The following is a 16,537-nucleotide window of genomic DNA, read 5'->3' as shown; positions in this document are numbered from 1 at the left end:
TGGAGGATCACCACACAAGAAGGTGTCAATACTTTCGAGTTTGCCCGACTGCATAACGAGGCAGACAAGCGCCAACGCCGGAAAGACGCTGCAGCCACCCCTCCCGCACTAGATGTAGCCCCCCACATGTGCAACATCTGTGATTCGACCCTGCCGGTCCCGTGTCGGCCTCTTTAGTCACCTCAGAACTCACCAACCTAGGTGACATCCTTAATAACTCTTATCATTGTATCACAGCTGGATGATCGTCATACTCGATTCCGAGTGACAGCAAATTAGTAGCATTGTCGTTACCTGCTTACCGTTACCGATGTTTACCTGCTTAGCGTTACTTGTTTACCTCCTTACTGTTACTTATGCTTGACCAGCTTAGTGTTACTTGTTTACCTGCTTACTGTTACTTATGTTTCACCTGCTTAGTGTTAATTGCTTGTCTGCTTACTGTTACTCTCACGTCTGGATTTGCTCTATTATATTATTATTATCACCATTGCTATTATTATTATTATTATTATTATTATTATTATTATTATTATTATTATTATTATTATTATTATTATTATTATTTTCTTTACTTAGCTACTTTTCATTGTTCGTATAATGTACTGATGTGGATAATGAAAACAATGATAAATTATATTCACTATTTATTTCATAACGTAAGGGTGGAGGATGCATGTTTAACGGGCCCTGACAGTAATAGACCCCAGTCCTGATGGGCCCCAATAATAATAAGTTTATATTCTTAAGGAACGAGTAATAATAGGTTTCTAATATGACAGCAGTGGTTAATGGTTTCTAATATAACAACAGTGGTTAATGGTTTCTAATATAACAGCAGTTGTTAATGGTTTCTAATATAACAACAGTGGTTAATGGTTTCTAATAGAACAACAGTGGTTAATGATTTCTAATATAACAACAGTGGTTAATGGTTTCTAATATAACAGCAGTGATTAATGGTTTCTTATATAAAAGCAGTGGTTAATGGTTTCTAATATAACAACTGCGGTTAATGGTTTCTAATATAACAACTGCGGTTAATGGTTTCTAATATAACGACAGCGGTTAAAGGTTTCTTATATAAAAGCAGTGGTTAATGGTTTCCAATATAACAACAGCGGTTAATGGTTTCTAACATAACAACAGCGGTTAATGGTTTCTATTATAACAGCAGTGGTTAATGGTTTCTAATATAACAACAGTGGTTAATGGTTTCTGATATAACAGCAGTGGTTAATGGTTTCTAATATAACAACAGCGGTTAATGGTTTCTAATATAACAGCAGTGGTTAATGGTTTCTAATATACAAGCAGTGGTTAATGGTTTCTAATATAACAGAAGTGGTTAATGGTTTCTAATATGACAGTAGTGGTTAATGGTTTCTAATATAACAGCAGTGGTTAATGGTTTCTAATATAACAGCAGTGGTTAATGGTTTCTAATATAACAGCAGCGGTTAATGGTTTCTAATATAACAGCAGTGGTTAATGATTTCTAATATAACAGCAGTGGTTAATGGTTTCTAATATAACAACAGCGGTTAATGGTTTCTAATATAACAGCAGTGGTTAATGGTTTCTAATATACCAACAGCGGTTAATGGTTTCTATTATAACAACAGTGGTTAATGGTTTCCAATATAACAACAGTAGTTAATGGTCTCTAATATAAAAACAGTGGTTAATGGTTTCTATTATAACAGCAGTGGTTAATGGTTTCTAATATAACAGCAGTGGTTAATGGTTTCTAATATCACACCAGTAGTAGGGATCTTTTGTGTTTAATGGTTTATATTTTACTGAGGTGTAGGTTTCTAAATGTTCTCGATGATGGCTACCAGAGCTCCCGTATAGGCGGCGTTGTAGTTGCAGGCCCCTTCGTTGTGTACATAGTCGCTTCTGTCATCTACGTAGCTATCGTCCTGTGGGGGATGGTCAAGCAGAGGTCAGGTGAGGTTAAGTGTGAGGTCACGTATCAATGTTAAGGGTCAGAGGTTAAGTGTGAGGTTATGTATCAATGTTAAGGGTCAGAGGTTAAGACGTGTTAGGTGATTATCAATGTTAAGGGTTAGAGGTTAAGACGTGTGAGGTCATGTATCAATGTTAAGGGTCAGAGGTTAAGTGTGAGGTCACGTATCAATGTTAAGGGTCAGAGGTTAAGTGTTAGGTCACGTATCAGGGTTCACTAACACACGCACCCACTCACTCACAGTCACAGATTCACTCACTCCTTCCCTCTCACTCATTCCCTCCCTCTCTTTCTCACCCCTTCCCTCTCTCTCGCTCCCTCTCTTACTTACTCCCTCTTTCACTCCCTTCCTCTCTCACTCACCTCCGAGGGGCCGCCAACCAGAGCGCCGTATAGCGTGTGTGGATTAGGTCCCGGTTGCTGTTGTGCCCAGCCATCAGTACAGGAGGCTGGGGGCACTGGGCACGAGCTGGGTATTGTGGGTAATTAACTTTATTAGTCGCTGGTAGTAGAGTAATAATCACATTAAATTACATTCTAGAAATATTATTATTATTATTATTATTATCATTATTATTATTATTATTATTATTATTATTATTATTATTAGCGTGTGTGTGTGTGTGTGTGTGTGTGTGTGTGTACCTAGAGCGGTGGTGAGGAGGTTGTGGAGGGTCTACACCGAAACCCACGACGAAGGAGTGACCGGCGTCTCCCAGGATGTAGTTGATTTGACCCTCAGACCCCTGAAGATTCGTCTCAACGTCGGCCGGATCACCGTATTTAGCCGCCTGGAGAAAATACCAAAATATACACTTTTAAATATACTTAATAAAGAAACAAAAATATACAAACACCCAAGCAGAATCACCCATTTTATGTCAATCTCAATTAAGTACAAGAATAAACCACAAACGTAAATTTAGTCTGTTTTATACTTTCCATTTCTCCCTCTCGGAAAGATTCACATGGATAAGTCCAACAACAGTGGAAAGTAGAGTTCACAGCCAGCTCTTTTGCCACAAGGGCGGTTCTTTATTTGAGGACGCACATTTGTGCCAGTATCCAGAAGGGTCCTGACATTCTATGCAACAAGAGGTTGTATAGTTTGTTTTTGTTTGAATCTGTGATTTGTATTGTGTTTTCGACCGCATATGGATGACCATACTGGGTGTGGTTGCCTGGTCAGGTTGGTTTTTTAGGCAGGCTATGTTTAGGGCACCTTTTCCAGCCCAATCTTCTCTGAGGTGCCGTCCCAGTACTAGAAGACAGATAGAGAACGGTAAGTGAGACAGTGTGTGTGTGTGTGGAAAATATATCAAATAATGGAAGTATTGCTTAGTTAGACAAACAGTAATTAAAGAATAATGAATTAAGAATAAGAAAAGAGAATTAGAGAATAAAGAAGCAGAAAAAGTAAGTAAAGTTAAAGAAATAAAGAAATAACAAATAAAAAGAGTAAATAAAAGTTAATTATTGCTACTTCGTCCTCCTCCTCGTCTTCCTCTTCTTCCTCTTTTTCAGCTTCCTCTTCCCCTTTTCCTCTACTTCCTTCTCCTCTTCTTCCTCTTCCTCCTTTTCTGTTTCCTTCTCTTTTTCCTCTTCCTCCTCTTCTTCTTCCTTCTCTTCTTCCTCTTTTTCCTCTTCTTCTTCTTCTTCTTCCTCCTCCTCCTCTTCCTCTTTTTCATCTGCCTCTTTCTCTCCTTCATCTTCTTCCTCTTCCTCTTCTTTTTCTTTCTCTTCTTCATCTTTCATAACTCTTAAAAAGCCATGTTTCCCCAAGATCGAAATCCACAAATACTGACAAGTTTTCTCACTAACAAATCTCACAGAATCATTGTTATTTTATGGGTCACAGAGAGAACCTTTAAGTGACCCATATAATTAAAGGTCAAAGGTCAGAAGGTTACATTATACCCCCTGTAATCCCGAGCTTTATAATAATACCTTAATATGGCTTTGTGGATATTATATACGTATTTCCTTTTTTAAAGGTAGGTTTTAAATTATCGAATGAGCTCCACCATGATAGACGAGATGTTGGGTGAACCATTCAGTACCTGTATGTAGAAGGGCGAAGGTGACAGCGGCCAGCAGGTAGATCCTCACTCTGGTCATGACTGTTGCTGCTACAGATAGTGGTGACGAGGAGTGATGTGAGAATCGGTATATGAGGAACTCTGGTGAGGGGGAGGGAGGGTCCAGGCTGGCTGGCTCTGTTCCTCTAAATCGCTGCTCATGTCAACATAACTTCCCACGCACTCCTACAACCCGACAACAATTGTAACGTGACATACATACACCAACACTTGACGTACATACACCAATACTTGACGTGCATACACCATCACTTGACGTACATACACCAACACTTGACGTACATACACCAACACTTGACGTACACACACCAACATTAAAATGATAAAAGACTTTGGTATATACGTCAGTGCAGGTGAAATTTTTCCCTCATCTGTCGATTTCTGAAAGTGGCTGAAAAACTTGATGTGTCTGTTTCATTACACACTCGTATATTTACAGCGCAATCTTTCTTATCTGTCGTGTGAGAAAACCCAACAATGTCTTGAGTATCAGTTAAAAGATGACTTGAAGTTGCCGTGGTTTTAGGTGCTCACGAGAAGATGTTCCTACGGTAAGTGTATTTTTCTGCTTTATTAGGATTTCCTGTTTTCCTTGAGGATATAAAATTGGCGCCAGCTAGGAAGGGAAGCGTTGTCAATTAATGTTGATGGATAACACACTCTTTGTTCCTCGTGTTGTGACGTTAGTGTCTCTGAGATTAAATGCATCTGGCCCAGAGCATGCGCGTCAATGTTGTGTATACCACCCTTACCTCTCCCACCAGACCTCACGTTCCCACAACATCGTAGCTGATATATTTTTAGATTAATTTCCCATCAGGCCCTATTTCACGTAAAACCCCAAATTCGTCTAATTTAAAACCATGGCTACGTGTTCGTTCCTGGTTGGATTGTTTAGTACCTGAATTATGTCTCCTTTATCTATTCTAACCCCATCTTCCATTTATATACATCGTTCATATCGCCCCCCACTCTACGTCTCTCAAGAAAATACAAATTCCGTTTCGTTAATGTCTCTATACTCAAGGTTCCTAACGCCCAGGATTAGCTATATCATCCTCTTCTGAATTCTTTCTTAGGAATCGACCGAAAATGAACCGCATAATCCAAGTGAGGTTTCACACATGCAAGATATAGTTTAAGAATAACCTCGCTTGACCTGTTACTAACGCTCCTAGAAATGAACCTAGTAATTTGTTAGCCCTGTTTCGAACATAACGCGTTGTTAGCTGATAACTACTTTTTACTTACTTTTATCCTCTTCGCCACTGATCGGCTCGTTAGCCGCTTGGGCGATCGGTCACGTCTCTGATTACTTTTCCTTTTCATTTATCTTCTTCACCAAAAGATGGGTTCGCTAGCCGCCCGGGCGATCGATCACGTCTCTGTCACGCACTGTTGGCAAATACTGGGCATGCACCGGCTCCTGAATGTACCTGAATCAGCCCCAGTGTTGGTCAAGTCTTGTCTTGAAAGAGCTCACACTCGGTGCCGTCACAACACTCTCTGGTAGATTGTTCCAAGAGTTTACAACCCTCACTCCGAAAAAGTTTGCCCTCACAGTTTTCTGGACTTGCGGCTTCTTCAATCTTGAGCTGTGACCCCTTGTGGGGCGGGCGTCCGCCAGCTCCAAGTAAGGACACTCAACTGAGTAGTGCCCCCTAAGATGCTTATACACCTCAACTAGGTCCCCCCCCTTGCCCGTCTGTAGTATAAGCTAGGCAAGTTCAGGCGCTCCAATCTCTTTGGGTAGCTGAGGTGCCGAAGTGCAGGCACCAGTCTGGTGGCCCTCCTTTGAACATTTTCAACCAACTGACAGTCCCTAGCATATCTCGGGGACCAGACGGGGTGACAGTACTCCAGATGGGGAAGCACTTCACTCCTGAAGATCGTTACGAGGGACGGACCGCCTAGATATCTGAACGACCTTCTTATAAGACCCAATAATTTATTTGCCTAGTTTACCTTCTTCTCGCAATGGCCCGAGAACTTCAGCTCATTGTCAACAAACACACCTAGGTCCTTCTCACATACGGTCTCAACTAGTGCAGTTTCTTCATCCCGTTGGGACATATGATACGCCTCCTTATCGCTGGTACGCCCCAGGTGCATCCTCTTTCACTTCGTGACATTGAATCTCAGCAGCCATTTCTTCGACCATTCCTGGAGCCCACAGAGGTCCTTCTGCAGCTCTTCACAGTCCGCTTGGTACTTTATTTCCCTAAATAACTTGGCGTCATCGGCAAACATTTGTATGGAGGAGTGTACGACGTCAGGCATGTCATTTATAAAACAAACAAACAACAGCGAGCCCAATACACTGCCCTGTGGTACCCCACTTGTGACAGGTACTGATGACGATTTCGTGTCATTAATCACCACACACTGCTTGTGGTCATGTAGAAAGTCTTCTATCCACGCTAGGACATTTCCTCGAATTCCGTACCCTTCCAGTTTGATTTTCAGCCTTTCATGGGGTACACTGTCGAAAGCCTTGGCAAAATCCAGGTAAATATTGTCGATATTACCAACCCGTTCCAGAATATGGGTCCAAATATCCAATACCTTGAGCAGTTGTGTTAAGCAGGAGCGTCCCGGTATAAAACCGTGTTGGCAATCCTTTACAAGGTTGTTTCGTATTAGATGTTCCATTCCTTAGCCTTAGAAGTTTACATTTTCCACATTAAATTGTCCCTGAGAATGAAAAACAAGAGTCCGATAGAACACGAAAGAGGCTTTGTTTAGTTAATTGCTTGTCGTCAAGTGTAAGCTGTGGCTGTGTGTGTACTTGCTTACAGACCTTACAATATTTGTTGATGTACGAGAAATACATCAACATATTAACAGCAGCAACAAAAATAGACGGATACTGGAAGTGTGAATCATGGTTCTTGATTAAACGTGTAACAAGATACCATGATAATCTGAAAGTGTGAAAGATAAGAGAACCACTAGACGCCTGAAGCACAACCTTGCCAAGCGCCGGCTACTCGCTCCAACCCGGCGGCATCATAGTGTTAAATGTTTCCGATGACCATTTATTTATCTATTTCTTTACGCCTCATTTAGCGTATTTACATCACATCATTGATTAAAAAGCATTTCATTGTGTCCCCCACTTTACTTTGGTTAGGAATTTCGATTGGTTATTAAAGAGGATAAGCGACGGGAAGTAAAAATCGAGGAAAGCTATTCTGTTGTCACATGGACCTGGCGTGAAGACAGCTGGAGGAAGCAGTAGCAAGTGGTAGACCGTGGACATTGGTCAGTCTGGTTCAGATATCACGAGTGAGAAGTGTTGTACCACTGTGAGTCTTCAGGCAGTCGTGGTGTGCTGTTTACTGGGGTAATAATTGATTTTTCGTTTTCTTAAGCTGTTTGTCTTTTTTTTATTAAATTTTATATGAAAATAACTATACAAACTTTTTTATATTTTGTGCAGAACTTTGACTATTTTTGTAAACGTTTTATTTAAAACTTTTCCTTTATAAATAAATCTTAGTGCATAAATGACATGGTGTTGAATCTTGTTGATCTTCGTAAAAGGAAAGTTGTACTGTATATACGTAAACTGTTGCAATATGAAGGCAGTGTCTGTCTGATTCTTGAGGCCATGACTCGCGAGGACTGTCAAGGCCTATACTAAAACTCACGGTTTAATATTCGTGTGACTGTTTTATTCCTGAATCATGGGTATCCCAACTCACGGAAACACGCTGTCGTATCGAAAGGAGTGATTAGACTAATTAAGTTATCTTGGGTATAAAAAATAACCTATTTCCGATATCATGTATTGAAACTGTTTTCTTAAAATTTACAGTTTGTTAGGGTAATCCAAGAACACCCTTAAAACGTTGGAAGCTTCATAGAATTTCGGAGAACTTCATAAGAACTCTGGAAGAGGACCCATAACCTCTCATTAAAAAGAAGAGACACTTTACATTGTGTACACACTGTTGGGAGACAAGTACTGTAAGATGAAGGACCATAAACAACAGAGGTCGACTACCAATATCCCAGTCGTGGATCTGGGGGAGTTAGGTGAGTCTCTCTCTCTCTCTCTCTCTCTCTCTCTCTCTCTCGTATTTCTGAATTAATGGTTGGTTTATCAGAGAAATTTCTAGTTCCTTAATTATAACCTATAAAATATTCATTATAATCACCATCAACGTTTTATAGCCACTTTCCACGTGTGTGTTATATAGTCTCTCTTGTCAGGTGCTCAACTGATATCATGTCTTACAACCTCTACCCATGTTATTGTTGGCTCTCCCGCCCTCCAGGTTTATGCTCATGTACCTCGTGACTCAGGTGGTCTTCTCCATATAACCAAACCATCTCCAGCCTGCCTCTTCGCAAAACCTCGTCAATACTCTCAATACCCGTCCGCCCTCTTACACTATCTCCCTCCATCCTTCTCACTCATCCTCGTCCCCACCTTCCCTCCCTCCGTCCCACACTATCTATCTCCCTCCATCATCCCCTCCCTCCCTCCCTCCCACACTATCTATCTCCCTCCATCATCCCCTCCCTGCCTCCCTCCCTCCCTCCCTCCCTCCCACACCATATCTCCCTCCATCATTCCTCCCACCCTCCCACACTATCTATCTCCCTCCATCATTCCCTCCCTCCCACAATATCTATCTCCCTCCATCATCCCCTCCCTCCCTCCCACACTCTCTATCGTGCTCCCTCCCTCCCTCTTTCCTTCTCACTGACCTTCCCACCTGTTGTCCACGCTTATTTAACACAGCATATATGGTGCCGTGGTGAAAGGCCGTTGTATGTAAAGCCTGACAGGAACCTCCAGTACTGTATTGCCTCCGGTCACGAGCGTATGTATAGTAGCTTGGTGAAACTGTGTTTTCTCTCTCTCTCTCTCTCTCTATTTAATCTTATTTGTTTGTGTATTTTGAGTTCTTCCTCTTAGCTCTTCCCCTCAACCATATCAACTCCGGGATACACACCACACAACGCTAAGCACGAACCCGGGACTTATCTCATAATAATTTAGTGCATCACACACACACACACACACACACACACACACACACTACTCCACCACGACGCAATATAACAGGAATGACAATTGTAACGTAAGCTAGGGTGTCTAATCTTCAGATGTATATCATTTAAATTATCTCAAAAGATTAATGAGTGCCACTTTGTAGTTGATTGTATATGAAAGACATTAACTGAGTTAATATTAAGATATAATGATGTGGGAATATAAACGACGGAAATAAAGTATAAACGAAATGAAGATTTTTTAGGGTTGCCTTTTTAATTCTGTCAGAGGGTTGGCGACCACGACCTTCCACCCCCAATCCTCTTTATTTTGTTTTATATTTCTAGAGTGTTGTAACAAGTCTTACCACAGTATTTCTATACTTGTTTTGTTTGTGTGTATAATATTATTTATATTCAGCGTCCCTTTTAACAACATTTATCCATGGCGGGATTTAGTTTCTGGTATCAGGTTATTAATTTTTTAGATTATTGACAGACTAATAGATGTTTTTTTTTATGAAATTTACAGGATTAAGGGTCATTAGTTACAAATATAAGACAAACTCAAACTTTGACTCATTCTTGGGTTATTAGTAAGTCTAGCTTATCAACACTTAAATAGGTGTGAAGTTAGTCTAGTTTCGAAAGGTAAAGGCGTGTTCAGAGGCTCAAGACAAGCTCAGTAAACAGAAAACGCAAAACTAGACAGTTGTATCCTAAACTTACTGTATAAACTCACATTATTGAGTTGTAAAGAATAAAATATATACGTGGAATTTAGGGCGTAAAGTAAGTTGTGATGGTAGATTGATTCTCTGATTGTCTGGCAGGATTAATTAAACTGCGGTGGTGGGAAAATGAAAGGTACCATTTTCTGCACTACGATTTTGCCCAGAGATATTGTCACGCAGGATTATCTATGGCGGGATTCTGTCCAGGCAGAGATGACCACAGCATATTATGCAGTATTAGTACGTTAGGTGGTAGACGAGTGAACAAGTTTTTATTCAGTAACAGCTCTAGAAACCTGTTTGTGAGGGTCCGCTAGCCCGGGTCGTTCCTTAATCGCGCCTTACTCCTGTGGATCGGTTGAAGTGATTTCGTAACTCGTCATCGGCGATGCATCCGTTTTACTTAGCGAGAGAGGATGACTACAGTAACGAGTCAAGGCAGTGGTAACACAGGCTAGCCACACCGTCGCCATGCCCAGAGAAGTGTTTGGAATAATTTATATACAGACGGTCTCCTTGACACAGAAAGAAGAAAAACCTTAAAACTAGGCACCCGGCTTATTCCACCCGGTCATTAAACATACAAACGTTACCTGGGGGTAATATTAGATATGGTTCAGTTATGTTAGGTTAGGGGAGGCTAGGTTAGCTTTACTATGTTATTATTTTAAGGTGGAATAAACAATAAGTAATTCTAGAAGTCTCCAGGTGTGTCTTGTTCCGACCTGCAATGCTTGGAGGACACTGGAATGCTCTCGGCCTCTGAGGAGATGTATGTAAGCAGCAGGCGAGCTACCTAGGAGAAGTGTTAGTTACAAGACTAGCGAGGTCATCCTAAAACTATATCTTGCGCTTGTGAGACTTCACTTGGATTACACAGTTCAATTCTGGTCACCTTATTACAGAATGGATATAGAATCCTTGTAAAGAATTCAGAGGAGAATGACAAGGCTAATCCCGGGCATTAGGAACCTTGAGTACAGAGACAGGTTAAAGCATCTTAATTTGTACTCCCTCGAGAGACGTAGAGTGAGGGGCGATATGATAGAGGTGTATAAATGGAAGTCAGGGCTGAACAAAGGGGACATTACAAAGGTACTTTAAGTATCCAACCAGGAGCGAACTCATAAAAATGGTTTTAAATTAGACAAACTTAGATTTAGACGCGAAATAGGTAAACATTGGTTTGGAAATAGAGTAGTGGATGAGTGGAACAGGTTACCAAATATCATCATTGACTCGAATATGCTGGATAGCTTCAAACATAGGTTGGATGCTCATATGAGCAATAGGGGTTGGGTGTAAATGGAACTGCCCAGTATGGGCCAATAGGCCCGCTGCAGTTTCCTCCATTCCTATGTTCTTATGTTCTTAAGTGTAAACTAGGCTTGTACTTCTCACTGTGAAGTACAAGCCTAGTGACAGCTGAAGATAATTGTTGTATAAGTATTGAAGTGTTGTGGAATTTTTGTGAGCGATATAAAGCGGAAGGACCAAGAAATTGTCTACTGGTAGTGTACTGACTGTTTACTGTATATTCGAAGTGAGAAGTCAAGTCGTAAAGACATACCCTGTGAACAGTGTTGTGAAGAATCAGTGTTTATTAAAAACGACTACAGTGCACAAGTGTTTATGTGACCTGGTGGAATTCTACCAACTTATCCTAATGCTACAGCTGTTTAGATTTTTCCTGTATTTTCATGCGTGGATACTGTTGTGATGTGGGTGTGAGGTGTGGCCTGTGACAGTGTGTGGTCCGTCCTACCATCACGCTACCAGCCTAGGATTAAGGTAGCTATACCACGCGACCTACTGAGGGTGGTGATGTTTATGGTGGTGGTGATGGTGATGATGGTGATTGTTGTGTTGATGTTGGTGATAATAGCGAAGGTGTTGGTGATGCTACTGTTGTTGGTGGTGGTGGAAGTGCTTGTGTCGATGCTGTCGATAGCTGTGGTGGTGTTAGCGCAGGTGATAGTTGTGGTAGTTATGGTGGTGGAATTGGCATATTGATATTGATGATGGTGCAGCTTTTAAGTGTTTTCAATAACATATATGTAACAGATGTGTCTTCCTGCAGGTGTGGGAGGCCCCGAGGACCCTAGTGATGAGGTGCTGCAGCGGCTGGGGGAGGAGCTGGTCCAAGCCTTCAGTAGCATCGGCTTCGTCTACCTGAGCAACCATGGCATCCCCGCCCACAAGGTCAGTAGCCCCGCCCACAAGGTCAGTAGCCCCATCCACAAGGTCAGTAGCCCCGCCCACAAGGTCAGTATCCCCGCCCACAAGGTCAGTAGCGCCACACACAAGGTCAGTAGCCCCGCCCACAATGTCAGTAACCCCACCGACAAGGTCTGTAGCCCCGCCCATGAGGTCAGTAACCCCACCTACAAGATCAATAACTCCACCCACAATGTCAATAGCCCCTAGCCCCACCTACAAGGTCAATAACTCCACCCACAAGGCCAGTAGCCCTCCCCACAAGGTCATTAACTCCTCAAGGTTATTAACCTCCACAAAGTCATTAACCCCGGCCATAAGCAACAGGTTTAACACCAATCAATGTTGATGTACTGTACAGGGTCTCTCAAAATTTACACACTGCCTTACAGTTTTTCATGGAGATCGCATAACGTAAAGGCACAGATTACAACAGTAACATCGTCCTCAAGTGTGGGAGACCTCTTACATCAACAGGCGAGGACACTCTCAAGGGCAGTGTGTATAAGTACAGTATATATTTTTCTGAAACACCGTGTACAGTAATAAGTGAAATGACCTTTAATCTTACAGGTAGAGGAGATCAACAGTTGCTCGGAGAAGTTCTTCATGCTGGAGTCGTCCACGAAGCTCAAGTACAAACGTGGGGTGGCTGATATACAGGGCTACACCGAGCCTGGCCAGGAGAAGTGAGTCCCTTACCTGTGTGTGTCGGTCGGTCTGTGCTACAAGATATATGATGGTCTTTTAGTAACCTATTCTTCCATCTTCAGTACAATATTTAATTCACAGTGTATTTGTACACAACAATACACTTTCACATTCGTCCCATGAGGTGCAATAGTCAGCCCCTTACAGACTTTGGGACTGACTCAACACATTCAAAATTTGTACTGAACGTAAATTTGTTGAAGTACCGATGATTGTATCCCACTATTATTGTGTCAGTTTACTGCCTGTCTTAGATTTGATCAGTTGTACCTCACCCACCAATACCCCCGTTGTTATGTTAAATTAGCACCTGTCTTGGATTGCATCGCTTCTGTACTATAATAAGCTGTTGACCGCGTGCTTCAGGTTGACTACTAAAGATGACGTGCGGGAGCTGCGTGAAAGTTACGACGTGCGACTTGTGGACGGAGTGTTCCCAGACAAGGAGGTAGGCAGCCTGCGACCTGCCGTGAGGGACCTGGTCACCTCCTGTAAGCTCCTCTCTTTACGCGTCCTCACAGCCCTTGCCGTCGGTCTAGGTGAGTCCCCCCCCCCCTTCACACTGTAGTCTCTCCAACGGACTACACACCATAACCATGAAGTCTTAGGATTCTCTAATTCCCGGTACCAAACGTGAAACCTTATTAAAGATAACAAAACAAAACCTGACTTAAGTTACTCTTATGAAACAAAGTACCATCTTAACGTAACCAAATATTCGGTTTTAGTATGAAAATTTTGGTCTGGTTCCGAGGTTACTTATATTTTTTTAGGTATCATGAGAACTACTAAGGCACTTACAATTCCACTCTCTGGTGTGGGGCAGGTCTGGAACGGTCATTTTTTGTGTCAACGCACCAAGAGATGTGCAGCAACAGCAACGCCACCTGCCTCCGTCTACTGTACTATCCGCCTGTTCCGCCCACCTTCAGTGTGGGTGCAACCCGCTGTGGTGCACACACCGACTATGGCACTATCACTCTCCTCTTCCAGGACAACATTGGCGGCCTTGAGGTGTGTAGGATTTTTTTTCAGTAATTTGCAGTACTAGTTATGTCTTTTCCGGACGTGATAGAAAGGGTCAGGATTTCTGTGCATGATCAAGGATTGAGACCATTTTCTTATCAAGTTACCTGATGCTTGTTTTGTTTTGATTTGTTTTGAATCACAACAGTAAAGCTCTGTTTCTCGCAATCAGTCTTAGGGTTAGTATTAATTTTAGTTCAGCCATTTTTAAAGAAACGAACACCCATTATAATCACAGGTGTGAGCGTCGTTATTTTACTGTGTCTAGCTCAGCTGCCTGAAACAGTCAAGCACTTCCACCTGCTCTCTACCCCGTGTTCTTCCTATTACAAGTTTAAGGCCATATATTGTTTATTTCATGTTACCCTTACGAGCTATGTGTCTGTAATGTGTCTTCACTTGGAATATATTATAGTTCAGAGTAAAGTCATAAACACTGTACACCTGATTTGGTGACTTAAGACTCAAAGTTTGGGTGTCGGCAGGTGCGTGATCGTGAGGGTGCGTGGGTGAGTGCCGACCCTGTGCCAGGCACTATACTGGTCAACGTGGGCGACATCCTTCAGTTCTGGACCTCAGACAAGTTGCGTGCCACGGTATGTCATCCTCTATTCCGTATTGGGTATAGAAGACATTTATCTTTTCATAATAGGGCAAAGCTTCCAGTATTTTTTTATATAAGTTTTATTCATGCACTGACCAGGAACAATAATTTTATATCATAAACCAATAATGCCTGTACAGTATCCCAACCTGCCTCTGTTACAGTACATAGTGCTAGACCCACGAAGCTGATGACTTAAGCTGACATAAATGTCCACTGCAGGACCACACTCTGCTTATGGGGCGGCCCTTCCCCTTTTGCTTATCATAATAAAGAGAAAACAATCACTATTCCCTTCACGGATCAAAATGTTGTGTTCTGACTAGCTACAATTTTTCTCTCGCCTTTAGGAGCACCGTGTTCTTATCCCGAAGGAGGAGATGCACCAGAAGTCAGCGAGAAGGTCGGTAGTGTTCTTCGTGCACCCTGATGACCCCGTGTTGATCAAGGCCCTTGACGGCTCCTCTACCTACAACCCCATTACAGCCAAGGACCACACTGAAAAGCGCTTTGAGGAGACCTACAAATACTGAGGACCCATCTGGACGCCACCACACAATCATATCCTCATCCTCTGCCTGCATCCTCGATGTCCCTGCTTGTATATCTTACGGCTACAACTAGGTAACCTTTTCCCAGACGTACTGTACATAGCCCATATCTATATAGTATTGTAATATCCATGCCTACACATCACATATCCACGCCAGTACAGTCTATATTATCAGCTTTATCCTGTATTCCTCTCTGTGCGGGTTGATTAGTCAAATCTAACTTCCCATTCTCTGTATTCCTTTATAATAAGAAAATAGGAGTTCTATTTTTTCTTTAGAATATAGTTGTTATTTTTGTTATAGAGAGAAAATGGATTATTGTAAGATGAAGAATTGGAGTTGAGAGTGCAATGCTGGAGAGTGCAGCTGAGATGTGTAGGTATGAACAAGATGATAAACAGTAAGATCCAACAACTATGCCAATATAGGAGAAAGTTTGCAAGAGTAAAAATAAGTTTTTGAAGTAAAGACTGTATAGGTGTACTGTACTGTACGTATAGTTCAACTGTAAGTGAACATATTATTTACATGTTTAATATCAACGTCTACTACTGTATGTATATTATATTGTATAGATAAGGTAGGTGTGTACTTCTCGTGTTTAATAGCATGAGGAAGTAACTAAAGTAGACTGCACTCGTTCTAACTACTAACCCAGGCAAGGTTATAGTGTCACCTTTACTACCTTCGCCTTGAACCTGGTGACCTACAGGCTTAGTACTGCGTAGGTAAAGTTGGATATTTGGTGACATGCTAAATAGGCCAAAGTCCAAATAGACCTTAATCGATCTTAATCCATTAGAACCGGGACCCATTAGTAGTGGGACCCAGCATAAATGGTTAGCCTCGACTGGCGTCTATTTGAACTGTGGCCTATTTGATGAGTCACCGAGATATAAGATCAAATGAAAGAACAGTCACATACTAACATGGATAAAGAGATTTTTATCTCTTAAGAACACACTTGAGATACTCTACCTGGGGGTAATACCCTCAGGCATATCAGTGTCTCATTGTCTTACCAACCAATGTGTTGAAACTCCACAGATGTTAAATAAGAAATTTGTACCTAAATGAAGTTCCTGTCACATACTATCATAACCTGATTGAAGAAAGTGGCGGAACACCTTTATAGGGTAAAGTAGAGAGTTCCTCAATTACTACCAGTCATGTTATTGAATATTTACATGCAGTGAACCCTCCATATAACGGATTTCTCTCCATGTAATTTCTTAGGTGGAGGGTTTTACATATAACAGAACTTCGATAAAACGGACTTTCATCTTTATATACTGTAGTTCGTTAGATGGAGGGTTTTACATATAACAGAACTTCGATATAACGGACTTTCATCTTTATATACTGTAGTTCGTTAGATGGAGGGTTTTACATATAACAGAACTTCGATATAACGGACTTTCATCTTTATATACTGTAGTTCGTTAGATGGAGGGTTTTACATATAACAGAACTTCGATATAACGGACTTTCATCTTTATATACTGTAGTTCGTTAGATGGAGGGTTTTACATATAACAGAACTTCGATATAAACGGACTTTCATCTTTATATACTGTAGTTCGTTAGATGGAGGGTTTTACATATAACAGAAC

At 41.6% G+C, this 16,537-nt stretch overlaps 1 protein-coding gene and 1 long non-coding RNA gene across 4 annotated transcripts in view; one reads left to right on the top strand and one right to left on the bottom strand.

Annotated features, from left to right (window-relative positions):
- The window catches only part of LOC121858659 (2-oxoglutarate-Fe(II) type oxidoreductase ppzD-like), a 30,728-nt gene extending 14,427 nt beyond the window's left edge, over positions 1-16,301 (top strand). Inside the window, exons 1-8 of one of the 2 annotated variants that reach the window (XM_042355218.1) lie at positions 7,302-7,417; positions 7,892-8,112; positions 11,893-12,014; positions 12,603-12,718; positions 13,107-13,279; positions 13,567-13,754; positions 14,252-14,362; positions 14,721-16,301. In XM_042355218.1, coding sequence (XP_042211152.1) covers positions 8,049-8,112; positions 11,893-12,014; positions 12,603-12,718; positions 13,107-13,279; positions 13,567-13,754; positions 14,252-14,362; positions 14,721-14,903 — 957 coding nt within the window. In that variant the 5' untranslated portion in view covers positions 7,302-7,417; positions 7,892-8,048 and the 3' untranslated portion in view covers positions 14,904-16,301. Of the gene's footprint in view, positions 1-7,301; positions 7,418-7,891; positions 8,113-11,892; positions 12,015-12,602; positions 12,719-13,106; positions 13,280-13,566; positions 13,755-14,251; positions 14,363-14,720 lie in introns of those variants that run through there. The other variant, XM_042355219.1, reaches the window with a different exon arrangement.
- On the bottom strand, positions 646-4,165 carry LOC121858661. Of its 2 annotated transcripts, XR_006087478.1 has the most exons (4): positions 4,033-4,165; positions 2,618-2,763; positions 2,336-2,441; positions 646-1,925 (listed from the first exon to the last, which is right to left on the bottom strand). It is a non-coding gene; the product is annotated as an uncharacterized LOC121858661 (long non-coding RNA). The 2 variants fall into 2 exon arrangements; XR_006087477.1 differs by lacking the exon at positions 2,618-2,763.
- Positions 16,302-16,537: the final 236 nt, after the last annotated feature.

This window comes from Homarus americanus, unplaced genomic scaffold (assembly GCF_018991925.1).
Source record: "Homarus americanus isolate GMGI-L3 unplaced genomic scaffold, GMGI_Hamer_2.0 scaffold74, whole genome shotgun sequence".
In the NCBI taxonomy this organism is placed as follows: Eukaryota; Metazoa; Arthropoda; class Malacostraca; order Decapoda; family Nephropidae; genus Homarus; species Homarus americanus.
Note: the sequence above shows the minus strand (reverse complement) of the source record. Positions and strands in the feature narration are given on the sequence as shown.